This window comes from Ochlerotatus camptorhynchus, unplaced genomic scaffold (genome assembly GCF_037179485.1).
Source record: "Ochlerotatus camptorhynchus isolate MF236.1 unplaced genomic scaffold, CSIRO-AGI_Acam_v1.1 ptg000196l, whole genome shotgun sequence".
In the NCBI taxonomy this organism is placed as follows: domain Eukaryota; kingdom Metazoa; phylum Arthropoda; class Insecta; order Diptera; family Culicidae; genus Ochlerotatus; species Ochlerotatus camptorhynchus.
This window is the reverse complement of record NW_027040686.1, coordinates 4,793,480-4,807,687: the sequence shown is the minus strand read 5'-3', so window position 1 is coordinate 4,807,687 and position 14,208 is coordinate 4,793,480. Positions and strand designations below refer to the sequence as shown.

At 40.3% G+C, this 14,208-nt stretch overlaps 1 protein-coding gene across 2 annotated transcripts in view; it reads left to right on the top strand.

Moving 5' to 3' along the window:
- Eip74EF (Ecdysone-induced protein E74) overlaps positions 1–14,208 on the top strand; it is a 76,129-nt gene that overhangs the window by 19,259 nt on the left and 42,662 nt on the right. For both annotated transcript variants that reach the window (XM_065223752.1, XM_065223751.1), the window contains exon 2: positions 6,176–6,421. In XM_065223752.1, coding sequence (XP_065079824.1) covers positions 6,176–6,421 — 246 coding nt within the window. The remainder of the gene's footprint in view (positions 1–6,175; positions 6,422–14,208) is intronic.

Sequence of the window (14,208 nt, the reverse complement as noted above, 5' to 3'; positions counted from 1 at the left end):
CATTTCCGGGGGAAAACCTGCCACCTTTGGGAAGCCACTTCCAACGAAAGCCTTCCACTTCAAAAGGATTCGATCCAATTGACGAGACAGCTGCCGGTCTCTCGCGTGGTTCAAGAAAAAGGAAATGAAAAACAGCTATCGATTTTCGCTCTTTTTCAGCTATCTACAGTGTGGCGCACAGTTGCGTGTGCAACCTGAATGGACCGTTTTTATTAGGAACACTGTGAATAGATGGATTTTTGAAATCTTGACTGGTGAATGGACATTTATTTTTGGATTTATCGGTATAGGTTTGGACTTGATTGGTATTCGTAATCTACATTACATCTGCGATTACATTAGCGAAAATCACCATCTTAGCGCCCCTCGGTGCGACTTTGTATGGGAGTGAGCTGTCAACTAATAGATGATGTGTCAAAAATTAAAAATTTAAATCTTGACTTAAAAAAATCGAGATGGATGTTTATGGGATCGATAACAATCTCGTTGTGCTCAGAAAACGAAACTCTTTCAGATAATGTTTAACAGCCGGTATGTTTTTCGAAATTAAACAACCCAAATTGGCAGACCCTGCAAAAAGTTAGAGCAATTTTAACACAACGCTCGATGTTCAACTTTTTTCATAGCAGATGGATTTTAGTCAAATTAGTGGCACATGAAAGATATTTATAATGACTACAAATGAGCCAAAAGTTTGGGACATTTTAATTCAAGAAAATGTAGTTTTAGCTCTAGCTTCTTACAAACTCAACCAAATAAGCCCAGTACTGATATCCGATAAATGTGTCATATGCCAGCTGTTTTTTTTTTCTAAAATTCATGGACAGCTGTACGCACAATTATGAGATACACTGTATGTGACTGACAGCCGGCGTTGCTTAATAGACACTTCTTCACCACGCGTCAGTTTGGCCCTGTCTCAATAGTAGTGCTCCCACGTGTACGCACCCGATGATCAATGTCTCCCACCGCTGCACAGTGGGGTATTTTCCTACTCTAGCTGGCTAAAAATATTAAACCAAAAAAATAATGATTTATCATCAAACAGGGGCGTGATCAAGGGGGGGGGGTCCGAGTTTCATATCTAAATCGCAATTCTAGATGCTCTAGAATCTCACATTAGCAAACCGATCTACGAAGAATCTTTTTTCATTTCTCGCATTTACTCGCATCTTCAGAATCGTCATAAATCTTATTTCTATCTACTTAGTGTGGGCCCGAACAAAACAAAATCTTTCCTGCATCGTAGATAGAGTCTTTTCTTTTCTGAAGAAGTTTTTTTCGGAAACATGTGCATCGAAAAGTGTTTGTTCGATTTTAGTTGCCGTCTATGGACGAAGTTTTTAAAACATCTTCTTCTTCCTCGCATTTCAAGCTTATTGCTTATGGCATATTAGCCTATTGCGTGCTCTCAACTTAGTGTTCTAGATGCACTTCCACAGTTATTAATTGAGAGCTTTCGATGCTTGTACCATTTTTGCATTAGTATAATTGTGTGGCAAGTACAATCATACTCTATGCCCAGGGAAGTCGAGAAATTTTCCAACCCGAAAAATTCCTAGACCGGACCGGGAATCGAACCCAGCCACCTCTAGCATGATCTTGCTTTGTAGTTGTGCCTTTACCGATTGAGCTAAGGGAGGTCCCTAGTTTTTAAAACAATGTATATTATAAAAATAAGGTATCGAAAAACAACTACACTGAAAGAAAAACACTCGTGAAAATTTAAAATAAAGTTTAAGTCAAAAATTTATGCAAAATTTTGCACTAAAATTTTCGTGTATTTTCTTATTTTTATTTGATTTGATTCAATCATCTCAACAGCAAACAGAGTCAAGAAAAGTACAACGATCACTTCGAGCGAACTTGCACGATACAAAAACCACAACGGTGAGAATTTTGAAAATGGAAAAAAAGGTATTGAGCTTTGTTCTTCTATCCTTTGATACAACAATTTAGATTGATTGGTTGATTTATCTTTATTTAGGAGGCTTTCAGTATGAGGCTGGTTCGCCTCCACAACAATTTAGAATGAATTTCTATCAATCTAGCTAGATTGAAGAAATAACCCTCTGTGCGCCGGTTGTCCTTAGTAACTTTTTAACACGTCGTAGTTCATTTTCCCATCTCTCCGACAAGTAGCTACCTGTTCTTGAACAGCAGCGCCACGGCCAGCGACCCGTCCCAAACTTTGTTTTTTTTTGTCCCCTATATTTATTTATTATTTATATTGCACCATATTCCGTCTTTGTGCTCTCCGGTGAGTTCGTCGACGTCGACGACGGCGACGGTGACGCCACCTACCGCCACATCACCGACCCAATGTCGCGTGGAACATATTTCCATATTCATGAATAATAGCAGTAATGGCAGAGCAGTAGCGGAAAAAGGTCCTCGCGATTAGGCGACATCGTCGTCGGCGGCTAACGACCATATCGGGGTCCACTTTGGTCTCTGTGCTAGCGGCGGGTTGTATGGAAAGTAGCGAAAAAATCGGACGACCATATTTCAATGTAATTAAAATTTGTTACAACGCTTCCATCGTCCCATATTGTACTGTAGTGTGCTGGGCTGGCACCGTTGCGGGATGAGAAAATTATGCACGATTAGACGGGCGAGACTGTGACGGGTTCGATATTTCTTGCACGGTGATAAAATTCACTGGTTGTATTAATAGCACGCGAGATGATGTACTAAATCTTGGTACAATTGACATTATTTACGATGTTTTATGAGTGCAAAAAAATGAGTAGTTTCGTGATAGGAAAATGAGCAGTTTCGGATGGGAGTGTAAACAATCCAAAGCATCACTATTAGCGGGGTTCTTAGATGTACACTGAATGAAAACATCCGCAATACTCCGACTGATTGATGTATTGCTCGAGCCCTTTAACAATATGCTGCCAAAATTCGGATGATTACCTTATGGTTGAATTCGTCGTCAACTGATGAGCATCTATATGAGTGTCCTCCAAATAAAGGATGATATTTATTTGAAAATTGGCTGTAAAACATACAGGGCTCAGATGACAAGAATTGAAGGATAGAATGACTTGAAAATGCTTTAGATTTGATTATTAATTCGATTGCTTACATTTCCATATTGAATAGCCATGAACAGCCATTCATCATGGATACAAAAATTACTTTTTGATAGAGAAAACTTCCTCCACCACGAAATAGACCATTTGCGGTTTCCACGCTTTACCAATGTTCGTACCACCTCTGATAGCGATGGCTATGCTTCCACCTCTCCCTTTTTATGGCACAGACCTGTTGGTCCATATTAATGCTTCCACCTCGTTTGTCTACTCAGAGCAGCAAATGACGTACGATAGAATTAATTACATCACCGATTTGAATGATGTGCGTTAAGGGGCTGAATCAATACCAAATTAATTTCAATTTAAGCTGACTATCATTCTGCAGAGAGCATTGCGCATTCCAACTGAAGACCTTATCCCTTTTCAAAACAATGTTCATCCTGTATTCGAGAGGAAAATCATCTGATTTCAAAAAACCGTCATCCGGTTGCTGTTATCATTCGAAATGACGAGTTCGTTGTTTCGACTTGAATGGACTGAGGTTTCATTCGAACAGAGGACGGTGGTTTGGTACAGTGCACTTGATTACATTGATATCTAGAGTAACATTTGAAATAGGCCTATGTCCAAAACGTAAACAAACCAGAAAATGAATTTTAAATTTTGACCGTCATTATTCAATTCATATTTAAGAAAATTGAAGTATTTTAGGCATTTATATTGTTCAAAATAACAATAGTAACTGTATCTCAGTATACAACATCCAAAATATGCGAAAAGCGTTCAAAATTATATGAAAATCGATAACAATATAATTTCTTAAATTAATAAGCCTTTTTTGTGAATCTTTCAATGGATAGGCCCTTTTTGTTAAGCCGTTGTGCTTGTCATCAGAAATGGTAGGCCCTTTGCTAAGCCTTTTCGCAACGTCAAATAAATTCAAAACAAATCATCGGCCCTGCCTCAAGCAGTAGGGCCTAGCTTTGGTTTGAAATTTTTCAATCATCGGCCCTTCTACGTCACTAGGCTTATGAATGAAATGAAATAAATGAATGGTTGGCCGTTTTAGCGTGCGGGCCTATTAATGAATCGAAAAATTTCGTTGATCGGCCATTTCGAAAATCGAGTTATTTTTAATGATTTTTCTCGATTATGCGGAACTTTCCTACACGATTAGTAGCTATCAAGCAGTGCTAAAGAATGGTATCAAAACCCAATTTGTTTACGTTTTGGACATAGGCCCATTTCAAATGTTACTCTAGATATCGATAATGAAGTGCTGCACTCTAAATGAAGATCATTCAATTTTAGAATCAAACCTAAGAGGAAAAGGAGACAGTACGGGGGCGAAAACGAACCACCTTTCTGCCAAACGCGAACCAGCTCATGATTGGCCGATTTGAAGTGCGTAAGATAGAGATCGAGATAGATATTGGTGTTGACGGCGACTCTGTAGCTCTTTAATCCTATGGAAAATCGCGTAAGCAAACGCCAGACTGTGCGTGAAACATGGCGGCTTTTGTACTATCTTTTTACTCCACCAAAAATTCCCAAAGATACTGTCATTTTTTGCTAGAAGAGACGATTTTTCAACGGTGCCGTCAACGCCAATAGATAAAAGAGTAAAAAGCCACTTGTCTCCTCTTCCTCTTAGAATCAAACTAGCACCGGTCAAAGTTGGATAAACCTCGCGCAACACGAGAAACGGGCCTATCATTGTTGATCGATTCCCTTCATCGATTTTCTCTTTCGCGAATAATCCGACTGCAAATGAATTTCCCATTGAGTATGTTGTTTCAGGCGCAAGCTAACATCATCTTCTGTCGTATTATGCTGTGCTGCGAGCTTAGAGAGAAATTCGTTTATGTTGCCGTGGTAAACCAAAGAGAAAGGCGATGAAGAGAATCGATCAGCGAGGATAGGCCCTTTGCAAATGTGACGCGAGGAATGTTACATTTTCCGAACTCATCGACGCAAGCTACCTGTTGAGCTGAAATAAGTGAGAATAATGAACACAATTTCAATTACAGCCATGCAACAAAACCGACCCATTATCCCTGACCTGGACCAACGGAGACGAGACGCAATCCAATTAAGCGTAAATTTCGCCAAAAATTGATTCCAAGCAATGAGCACCAACTTCACACTCCGCACGCCAAAATCCTGCCCCTCAAACAAATTACTAAGCCCTGCTTAATTTCCATACCAACGAGTAAAACGATCCTCAATTATCCCACTAATTGCAAACCAATTTCCATCGTTCGACCAGATGAATCCTCGTTACTTTATCAAACGAGTCGGCGGCTGGTAAAGGAAACCTCAAACTCCCTTTGTGTCCCAGCATACTTTATTCCCATCATCCTTGTCCTCGTCGTCGTCGTCGGTCGGAAAAATAAGCGGAGGTCATTTCCTTCCTTGCCGGAGCATTTTATTTTCGCTTCATATTTTCCTTTATTACCCATCGTTTCCCTTCTTCTTCTTCTGCTTCTTCCCCAAGTCGTTTTGGGTCGCACTCTCCGGTCGTCTGCAATGATTACGCGACAGAACCAGGGCTGCTTCCTGCCGAGAGCGAACCCTAGAACGACCTGCACCCCCACCGTGCCTGCATTGACTTTTGCAGATCGCGTGTCCCAGACCAACCAACCAACCAACCAGTCAAAGCGAAAGCTCTCAAAAAGTCACGAACTTGTTCGCTTTTATTACTAAATAATGTGATGGCAAATAAAGTGAGAGTGAGGGGTGCGCTTTCTCCGTCCTAGTCCTCAGACTAGCGAACAGTCTGTCTGTCTGTCTGACTGTCGTCGTCGTCGTCGTCGTCGTATTCGTCTCCTGAGTTCCTTTGCGCCAAAGTGTGTGTCGTCGCAGCAATATGACGGATGCAGCAGCGATGATAAAATTTGATGATAACGATAATGGCAGAATGAGAATGTCGGAACGAGTGCGAAGATTGCGGAGGGGGATTTTCACTGTTCCGGCAAAGACTCGTTCGAATAAATCAAGGGGGCGTGTCCGGTTCACCACGCTGCAATTGTGTAGTCGTAGTCTATAAAACCGAATCGGTTCTTCGAATGTCTAGACTGACTGGACTGCTCTCCTATAATAAGGTTCTTTTTTTTTTCCTATCGTTACAGTGGACACCGAGATACCATTACCGTCTCAGACGCCAAGCCCGCCACCTCAGCAACGATCATCGTCACAGTCCCATCACCTCCATCATCACGGTAGCAGTCATCATCCGCAAACGTCCAGCAGCCTGCTCGCCAGTAGTCTCAGCCAATCGTCTCAACAGCACAGGCCTCTCCTGCATGGACTGCTTAGCGGAACGCACATATCTCAGGCGCCCTATCACAGTCGGGGCTACAGTACGTCCAGCACAGGTTAGTTTGAACCAAGAAGTGGCCACCGCAATGGCGAGAACTACTTCACCAACACCCCACCATCAATTCCGCTCGCACCCATCCGTTACACATCGCTTCTTGAGTTTCCGTTCCGTTCCGTTTTCCATCCAAACGACGCACTTTGGTTTCCCATCGTTTCCATCCAATAACAATACGCAACGCAGTTCTGTTTATTTAGAGGCAAATTTAAGGATTATGAATAATTGAGCTGCCCCTCCTCGGGCAACTGTCAAACGAAAGATAGCCCCGTGCGATGATTGATGCTTCCTTCCACGCTGTACGGAAGATAGACTCGTCAACAACGGAATATGATTGCACCCCATGTCCCACAGTTAATCCCAATTCCAAAACTGACCAACCAACCAAACAATCGACGCGGCTCTGCTGACCAATAGTCCCATAACTCATCACCCCTTTCTCCGGCGAGTTTCCTGCGTCCGCTCCAGTGATCCTATTTCACCCCTAAATGTAGATATTCTGTTCGGTTCACGCGTGCACTTCTCAATAATCCCAAGGACCTCTCGTTCGTCCGTCAAGTTTCACGCACCATTCCTCCGGAACAATACCCGACTAGTTTCTACCGGGGCGAGAAAGAGAGATTCCACGCAGTGGTTCAGGACAATAAAAATAAAAACAAGCTGCAAACTTTCTTCCAGCCCTTCTTCTCACTTTTTTACGAAGCCAAAGGATGACACTTTTCCTTCGTCCTTCCTGGCTTCCCCGCGGTACGGTGAGCACGACGATGAAGACGGACGACGGACAGAGGTTGTTTATTATGCGGAATTATTACATGCGACGAGTTGTAATTATAAATCCCGTCCCACCGTTCCCTCCGCTGCCCTTCTGATCCGAACCTGGATACGCGCCGTAGCGCGTAGGGAAGCAATGTGGTTTAATCCCAGCGCGAAGCGAGTCGAGCAGGTCCTCTCTTTGGTATTCAGATAGATCTCGCGGTGAAAACATTAGGAAGCCGACGCCATCGTCGTCATGAACGTCGTCGTTGAACAAAAGGAATGTCCTTACGTAATGATTTCAACTACCTAGAGGAACGCTTTTCATTGTACGGGAGATACAGAAACGCGGAACAAGATAATGAGCGGTCAACGCAAAAGAGGGTGAGTGAGGAACGAAACGAGCGGAATTTGAATAGGACCTCTTTGATTCTTGGATAAAGCAGAAACGGAAGGAGAGTGTGAGCGGTTGTTGAATTTATTTATTTTTATATGAGGAAATAAAAATAAAAGGGTTTGACGGAGCGTATCATCCTTGTTGTCCACCGCTCACCGGCTCACTAGTAGCAGCAACTTCAGGCAGCAGTGGTAGTTCTTATGATTGTCTGTGTGAGCGTTTGTGGACATTTGGGATAGCTTTTCTCGATTTGAATGGGAACAGGAAGATCGGAGACGAGATGAGAGTTGAAGATTGTGGACCCGCTTGCAAATCAGAGGTGGAATAAGGCACGAAATTACGGCTCAACCTGTGCGTTGGGAGCTGTTGAGAATTATTTGAAGTAAACAATTTTAGCTGTAAGCTTGATTTTCTCTTTAAAACTCTTTTTTTATTGAAAAAAAAAAATGCAATCAATTTTAAATTGTCACAATGTCGCCCGCCAGTGCTGGATAAACTCTTTTTCTTGTAGATTTGAAGACATTCTTCAAGTCCCCTCATCCATTAACGTATGAGTTAGGTAAAGGAGTATGCGTTTGACTAGAGTACAGTCGCCCTTCGCTGTTTTTCAACTTCTATTCATTTCTGCGGATGTAATCGTACTTATTAAAAATAGTTCCAGTGCCCCAAAATTGATGAAATTTTTGATCTCGGTTCTATCTGTAATGCAGATAACGAATATGCAATGGATCACATCATTCGAGCAGTTTAAAATGACGTTTCCTACCACTCGAACTTTAACGTGGAACAATATTTTAACATTTTTTCCTCTACAACCTCGAGAAAATAAGGTCTTATTTAAAATCTGGAATTGATTGTTTCATTTCCGTAAAATCACTGGTAGAAGGTCGTCCCAAAACTGCTCGACAATATGATTACTTAGCTCAACGCCTCCTAAAGAAATCAATTATCAAAAAAGGATAGTTGTTCATATTTTAATTTTTTAGTTAATGTAGCCCACTGTTCGGAAAATCGCTCTAAGAGAATAAACTCGCGCGCGAATACGACAAACAAAACTCATGCTTGAGATTCTCATGCATATTCATACACACAACGTCGAAAAATCATTCTAGCTTAAAACTCAGACAAGATTACCTCTCACCCCAGCAGGCCTGGGTTAAATCCCAGTCGGCACCGCCGGGATGTTCTGAGGCATAGCATCTCTGATCACGCCTTCCTTCGGAAGGGAAGTAAAGCCGTTGGTCCCCGGTTCATGAGTTGATGGGTCGATAGGGTAGGGTCCAGGTGTGGGAGCTGCCTTCCTGGCACGTCGGTAGCATTGGTGCTCAGCACGGAAAACAAGATCGACGGAAAAAACAAGCCAAAGGAAAAAAAAAAAAATAAAACTCAGAGAAAGTGCTTGAACGTCAATCAATAACATTCTTATGGATAATGTTACACACTTAGAAATAACAAATTTTACACGTGACGGAATCCATCTTTGACAGAAAGGGCTCCGAGATTGAATAGTTCGTCTACGAAAAGTACATTTGATTGAGCTATGTTTCGCGTCCGTTATGACTCAACTTTATGTCAAAATTGACGCTCGTATAAGTCACTCTCAGAGCACCTAAATTTACATGAATTTTTCTAAGTGTGTTGTTTCCCATGTCCTGATGTCAAAACAATAGTTATAACAATGAATAGCTTCAAAATATAAAGCAATACTTTTTTGAGCTTGAAAACTCATCCTTGATTTTTGCGCTGTTGAATTTTACAAGGCAACACATAAGTTTTTCCGAACACTGATTCTAGTCATACATTCTCAATAATACTTTTCGCCAGCCCATATGCATGCGTGGGCGGCTCACTCTCTTGAGGTGAGTGCTGTCACAAGTAATTATCGGTAGGCCACTGATCTCCTTCCAGCAAAACTATCCTCGTGTAAATAGTAAAATCTACGTAAAAGGGGGAAATTCCACCTGCCTGATGGTGGTATTAGATCACGTGGACAAGCTATCAGTTTCGATAAATTAACGTTCAAAGCGATTGGTTATGATTTGACTATTTACTCGAGCATTAATCTATAAAAAGATATACCTTAAGGGGGGTGGTCTGATATAGATTCAAATTTTGCCACATTTAAACCAGCTCAAATTAAAGTCCTCTAAGTAAAAGTATGGCCGTCTGTCAAAAGTTGTTCCAATGGAACCGTACTTTGCTCGATTAGAACAACTTTTTTTTCAGTTTTGCGTTTACAGTCGTCCATACTTTTACTAAAGAGCTTTAGCTAATGAAATAGATCAAGCCAAAATAGATCAAACTGTGTGCGTAAGCACCCGTTCTATTTCAAACGTTAAACAAAACAAATACTTCTGGGCTTGTTTGACCGTCATCAGACGCTTGTCCTTTTCACCCAATGAGGTACAGATAGAGGTGTAGCAGATCGTGAAATAGGGTTGTATTAGTAAACCAAAAAATCAACGTAAACGCAAGTAGTGACGTCACTACTTGCGTGTACTTGCCTGTATCGTACAGTGGTTGTGTGAGTGATTGCTTCACCTCGGTAATCCAGCTCATTGCTTTTCACCTTCGATTTGCTATCGTTAGCCAGGTAGGGGAGAACAGCCCATAATGCACCCCTGGGGTAAAATGGCCCCGTGCAGTTTTTCGTTGCTTTCCCATTACTAATTCTGGAAATATCATGTGCCAGAATGTTAGTTCAAGCACTGAACTAGCAATGCTGATTGTTAAATTCACGAATTTACAATCGGAAAACTATGAAAAACAGCGTAGGGCCATTTTTCCCCAGGGGTGTGTTTTGAACCATCCTACCCTATCGATCAACCTCGTGGTTGATTGGAGATAACGCGAATTTCACTGGAAATGTGTCGTAGTAAGCCAGTCGGAGAAACTGCTCAACTATCATCCGGAGAAGAATTTTCTTCCACTGGTTGTCATACCTCAGCGTCGTTTGAGTGACTTGAAGTGTGAAGTGAAATCCTTCGATCGCAGTAACCAGCTGCTGCTGCTGCTACTACTAATATTCTATTCTGACTCGATACCGTGCAGAAATACATCCAATGTAACAGTAATCAGTTCCCAATAGCTTCCAGTGGAACCGTTTTCGTAGCCGGAATCTGCACTGTGGGCAATTGTTGTTTTTCTCGACCGTGATCTGCCAATAGCTTTTCAATTTTGGAGGAACGACTCCAATACCGAGAGCAAAACAAAACCTAAAAAAAACTTGTGCGTCACTCGTGTCACTTCTTGCAGCTATCAAAGTGGTTTGCCTGGCTTAAAATCAGTTGAAATTAGACCAAGAATTATGCGGGTTTCACAAAATACATTTTAGAACTAATATAAAACAAAATTTAGAACACCGGCTCGGTTTGGATCTGTTCCTTAAGTTAGGATCAAATAAGCCAGTTGGACCGTCGATAAAGATGACCAAAGATATCTAAAATGTAAAACTTAGAATTACAATCCAATGCAACATAAATTCCATACAAGCACCCCTCGGTGCCGGTGGGTACATCAATACACCAAATATACTGTATTAACAATATAGCTCAGCCTTAGGCCGTCCGCAATGCTGTTGTGTTTTATATGGACTGGATCAATTTAAAATTAGAACAGAAACGCACCCTTTGCAATGCTGAGTTGCAGTTTCACTATTCGAGCACTATTTGGCACCAGATTTGCAGCTGTTCGAATATTCTGTTTTATTTCTGAGTGGGTTTGAAACACGAATGGAATTCTGTTTGAAATTTCTTTGGGTGTATTTATAGATGTTTCTCGTAAATGTTCAGAGAACTTCATAGTAGATTAATAAAAATTTGGGAATTTTGGAAATTTTTTGGGAACTTCTGAGAAGTCTGGGGATATTTCATAGTAGGTCGGAAAACTTAATAAAAATACGAAGAGCTCGATAAAAAATTGAGAACTTCATTGAGAACAGCTTGTGTTTTCAAAAGTTTCAGCGATTTAAAGTTCAGGTTATTTCATAGAGAGTATTTCATAGAAGAGAAGTATTTCATAAAAGATCGGAGAACATAATATAAGTTCTGGGAATTGCATAGTATATTATAGAACTTCATGGAAATGAATGGATATTCACAGAATTTCATGAAAGTGCTTGCGTCTTTTACTTCAAACAGATGTTCTAAGATCAACATGAAGTCCTTTTGATATGTTTTCACTATTTCTGGTTGGTCAGATATTATTCTAAAGATCTTCAACTATCCAACAATTCGTTTATTAGTTGTTCTTTCATGATACAAGGTTGCTCATAAATTATGCCGAAGACCATCAGGTGCACAGATATCCTCATGATAACCTCAGGTAACTTTTTCAAGACTTCAGGATTATCAGGTATCATTCTGAAAATATACAACTATTCAACAATCCAAAGCACACCTCTCTGATATTGTCTCATATGATACCAGGCATCTCAGAAATTATTTCAAAGACCATCATGTATTTTAAGATTTCCATAAATTCCTCTGGATACTTTTTAAATACTTCAGGTTGATCAGGTACTATTCTGCATTATATGTTCATGAATATCTCAAACTGTCCAACAATCACATCTCCCAGATATTCTCTTATGATACCATGTGACTCAGAAAATATTCCAAAAACCTTCAGGTGATCAGAGGCCTCCAAAAACTTCTCATGATATTTTTTTCAAGTCTTCAGGTTGATCAAGTATTATTCTGAAGGTCTTCAACTGTCCACGAATTTAAATCACATCTCTCAGTCATTCACCCACGATACCAGGTTGCTCAGAAATGTTTACAAAGACCTGCATCAGGTGATCAGCTATCTCCATAAAATTATAGGTTTTCTCATCCAAGCGACTCAGAAACTATTTCATAATCCCTCCGGTAATCAGATATCTCCATAAAGTACTCAGGATATTTTTTCAAGTCTTCAGGTTGCTCAGGTATTATTTTGAGGACATCTAGTTGATCAGCCACTATTCTGAAGAAAAAACTGTCAAATATTGCCTCTTTAATTACTCCTAAATTTTCCAGAGGTCTTCAGTTCATCAGAGATCTCCAAAAAATTTTCTGGATATTTTTTCCATACTTCTGGTTGATCAATGATTCTGAGGATCATCTACTGTCCAATAATTCAAATCAGATATTCTCTTATGATACCAGGTTGCTCAGCAGTAATTACAAAGACCATCAGGTACCTTTCTGAAGGTATCCAACAATTAGAATTGCCTCTCTCGGATATTCTCTTATGACACCACGTGACAAAGACCTTTAGGTGATCACATATCTCCAAAAACTTCTTAGGATATTTTTTCAATACTTCAGGATGATCAATAGAGTGATGCAAAATTTGAAATTTTCGCTCCACAATACTTAAACGATTCCAAATCTGATCTTGACTAACCTCTCAAAATTTGAACCCATTTGGTGAGAAACTGAGATGGCACAAACCATTTGAAGTTTGTATGGGAATTACTATGGGAAAACCAAGATTTTTGTTCATGTCTATCTAATAATTCACCATATCGGTTTGCTTCAAAAACTTTCAACTGTATTTGTAGGAAATTTTCCCAGCTACAACTTTGCTTAAGACCATTTTTTCATTAAATGCAAGGATCGAAAGTTATCAATGGTTCAATGCGCTGATGTCTTATGATCATGCTCAATCAACTGATCAGCAGGCAACATTGGTGTTTCTGGGGCGTTGATAGGACACAAAAATAATGGCTACTATGTCACACTGCAAAATACAGTGTTGCCTACAGAGCAGCTGCTTGATCATGTCATAAGTTTATCAATCTCTTAAATAATTAATAACTTTTTCCTGTCTCGTTTTACAAAGAAACAATCTTCAGCTGAAAAAATTTCCTATAAGAATGGCTATCAAACTGTTTCGCAGCTCAATATGAAAAAAGACTAGAAGGCAATGAACAAAAAGTTAAGATTTCCCATAGTAATTTACATGTAAACTTCAAATGGCTTGTGCGAAGTCTGTTTCTAACCAAATGAGTTGTAACTTTGGGAGGCTAATCAGGACCCGATTTGAAACCATTTAAGCACTGTGGAGCGAAAAAGTCAATGTTTGCATCAGTCTAATGATCAAGTATCATTCTAAAAATCTTCAACTATTCAACAATCCTGCAGATCATGGCACTTGGATCCAACGAAGGCGGTTTCATATTGGGATGTACCATCTAAAACTCCAGCTTTACTAAATGGAAGTTCAAGTGCTTTATCGACTATCACAAGTGAAGAAACTGTTCGAGATCATGATTATATCCGGCTACATTCCGCAATCGTTGAATGGAAAATTATAATACTGAATACTGAATACTGAATTTGTCGCCAAGTTGTGGATGAAAAGTTTGTAGGAGAAGGTTGTACGTTATTGATATAGGCCATCCAAATCCAAAGTTCTTCGCCAAACCGAAAGCTTCAAGTTCAAGATTATCCAAGGTCCGATAGACACAGCATTTTTTCACAGACTTGGCAGCACCGTACCTTCCACGTCCTCCAAAACTCTGTGAGTTCACCCTGATCATCATTTAGTATGTAGGTTGTAGGTTGTTGAGATGTAGGTTGCTTTTACCTGCAAAGAAAGTTTATCGTATCGATACTTATCACTTTCATAATCTCCTTATTCGAATCAGTGCC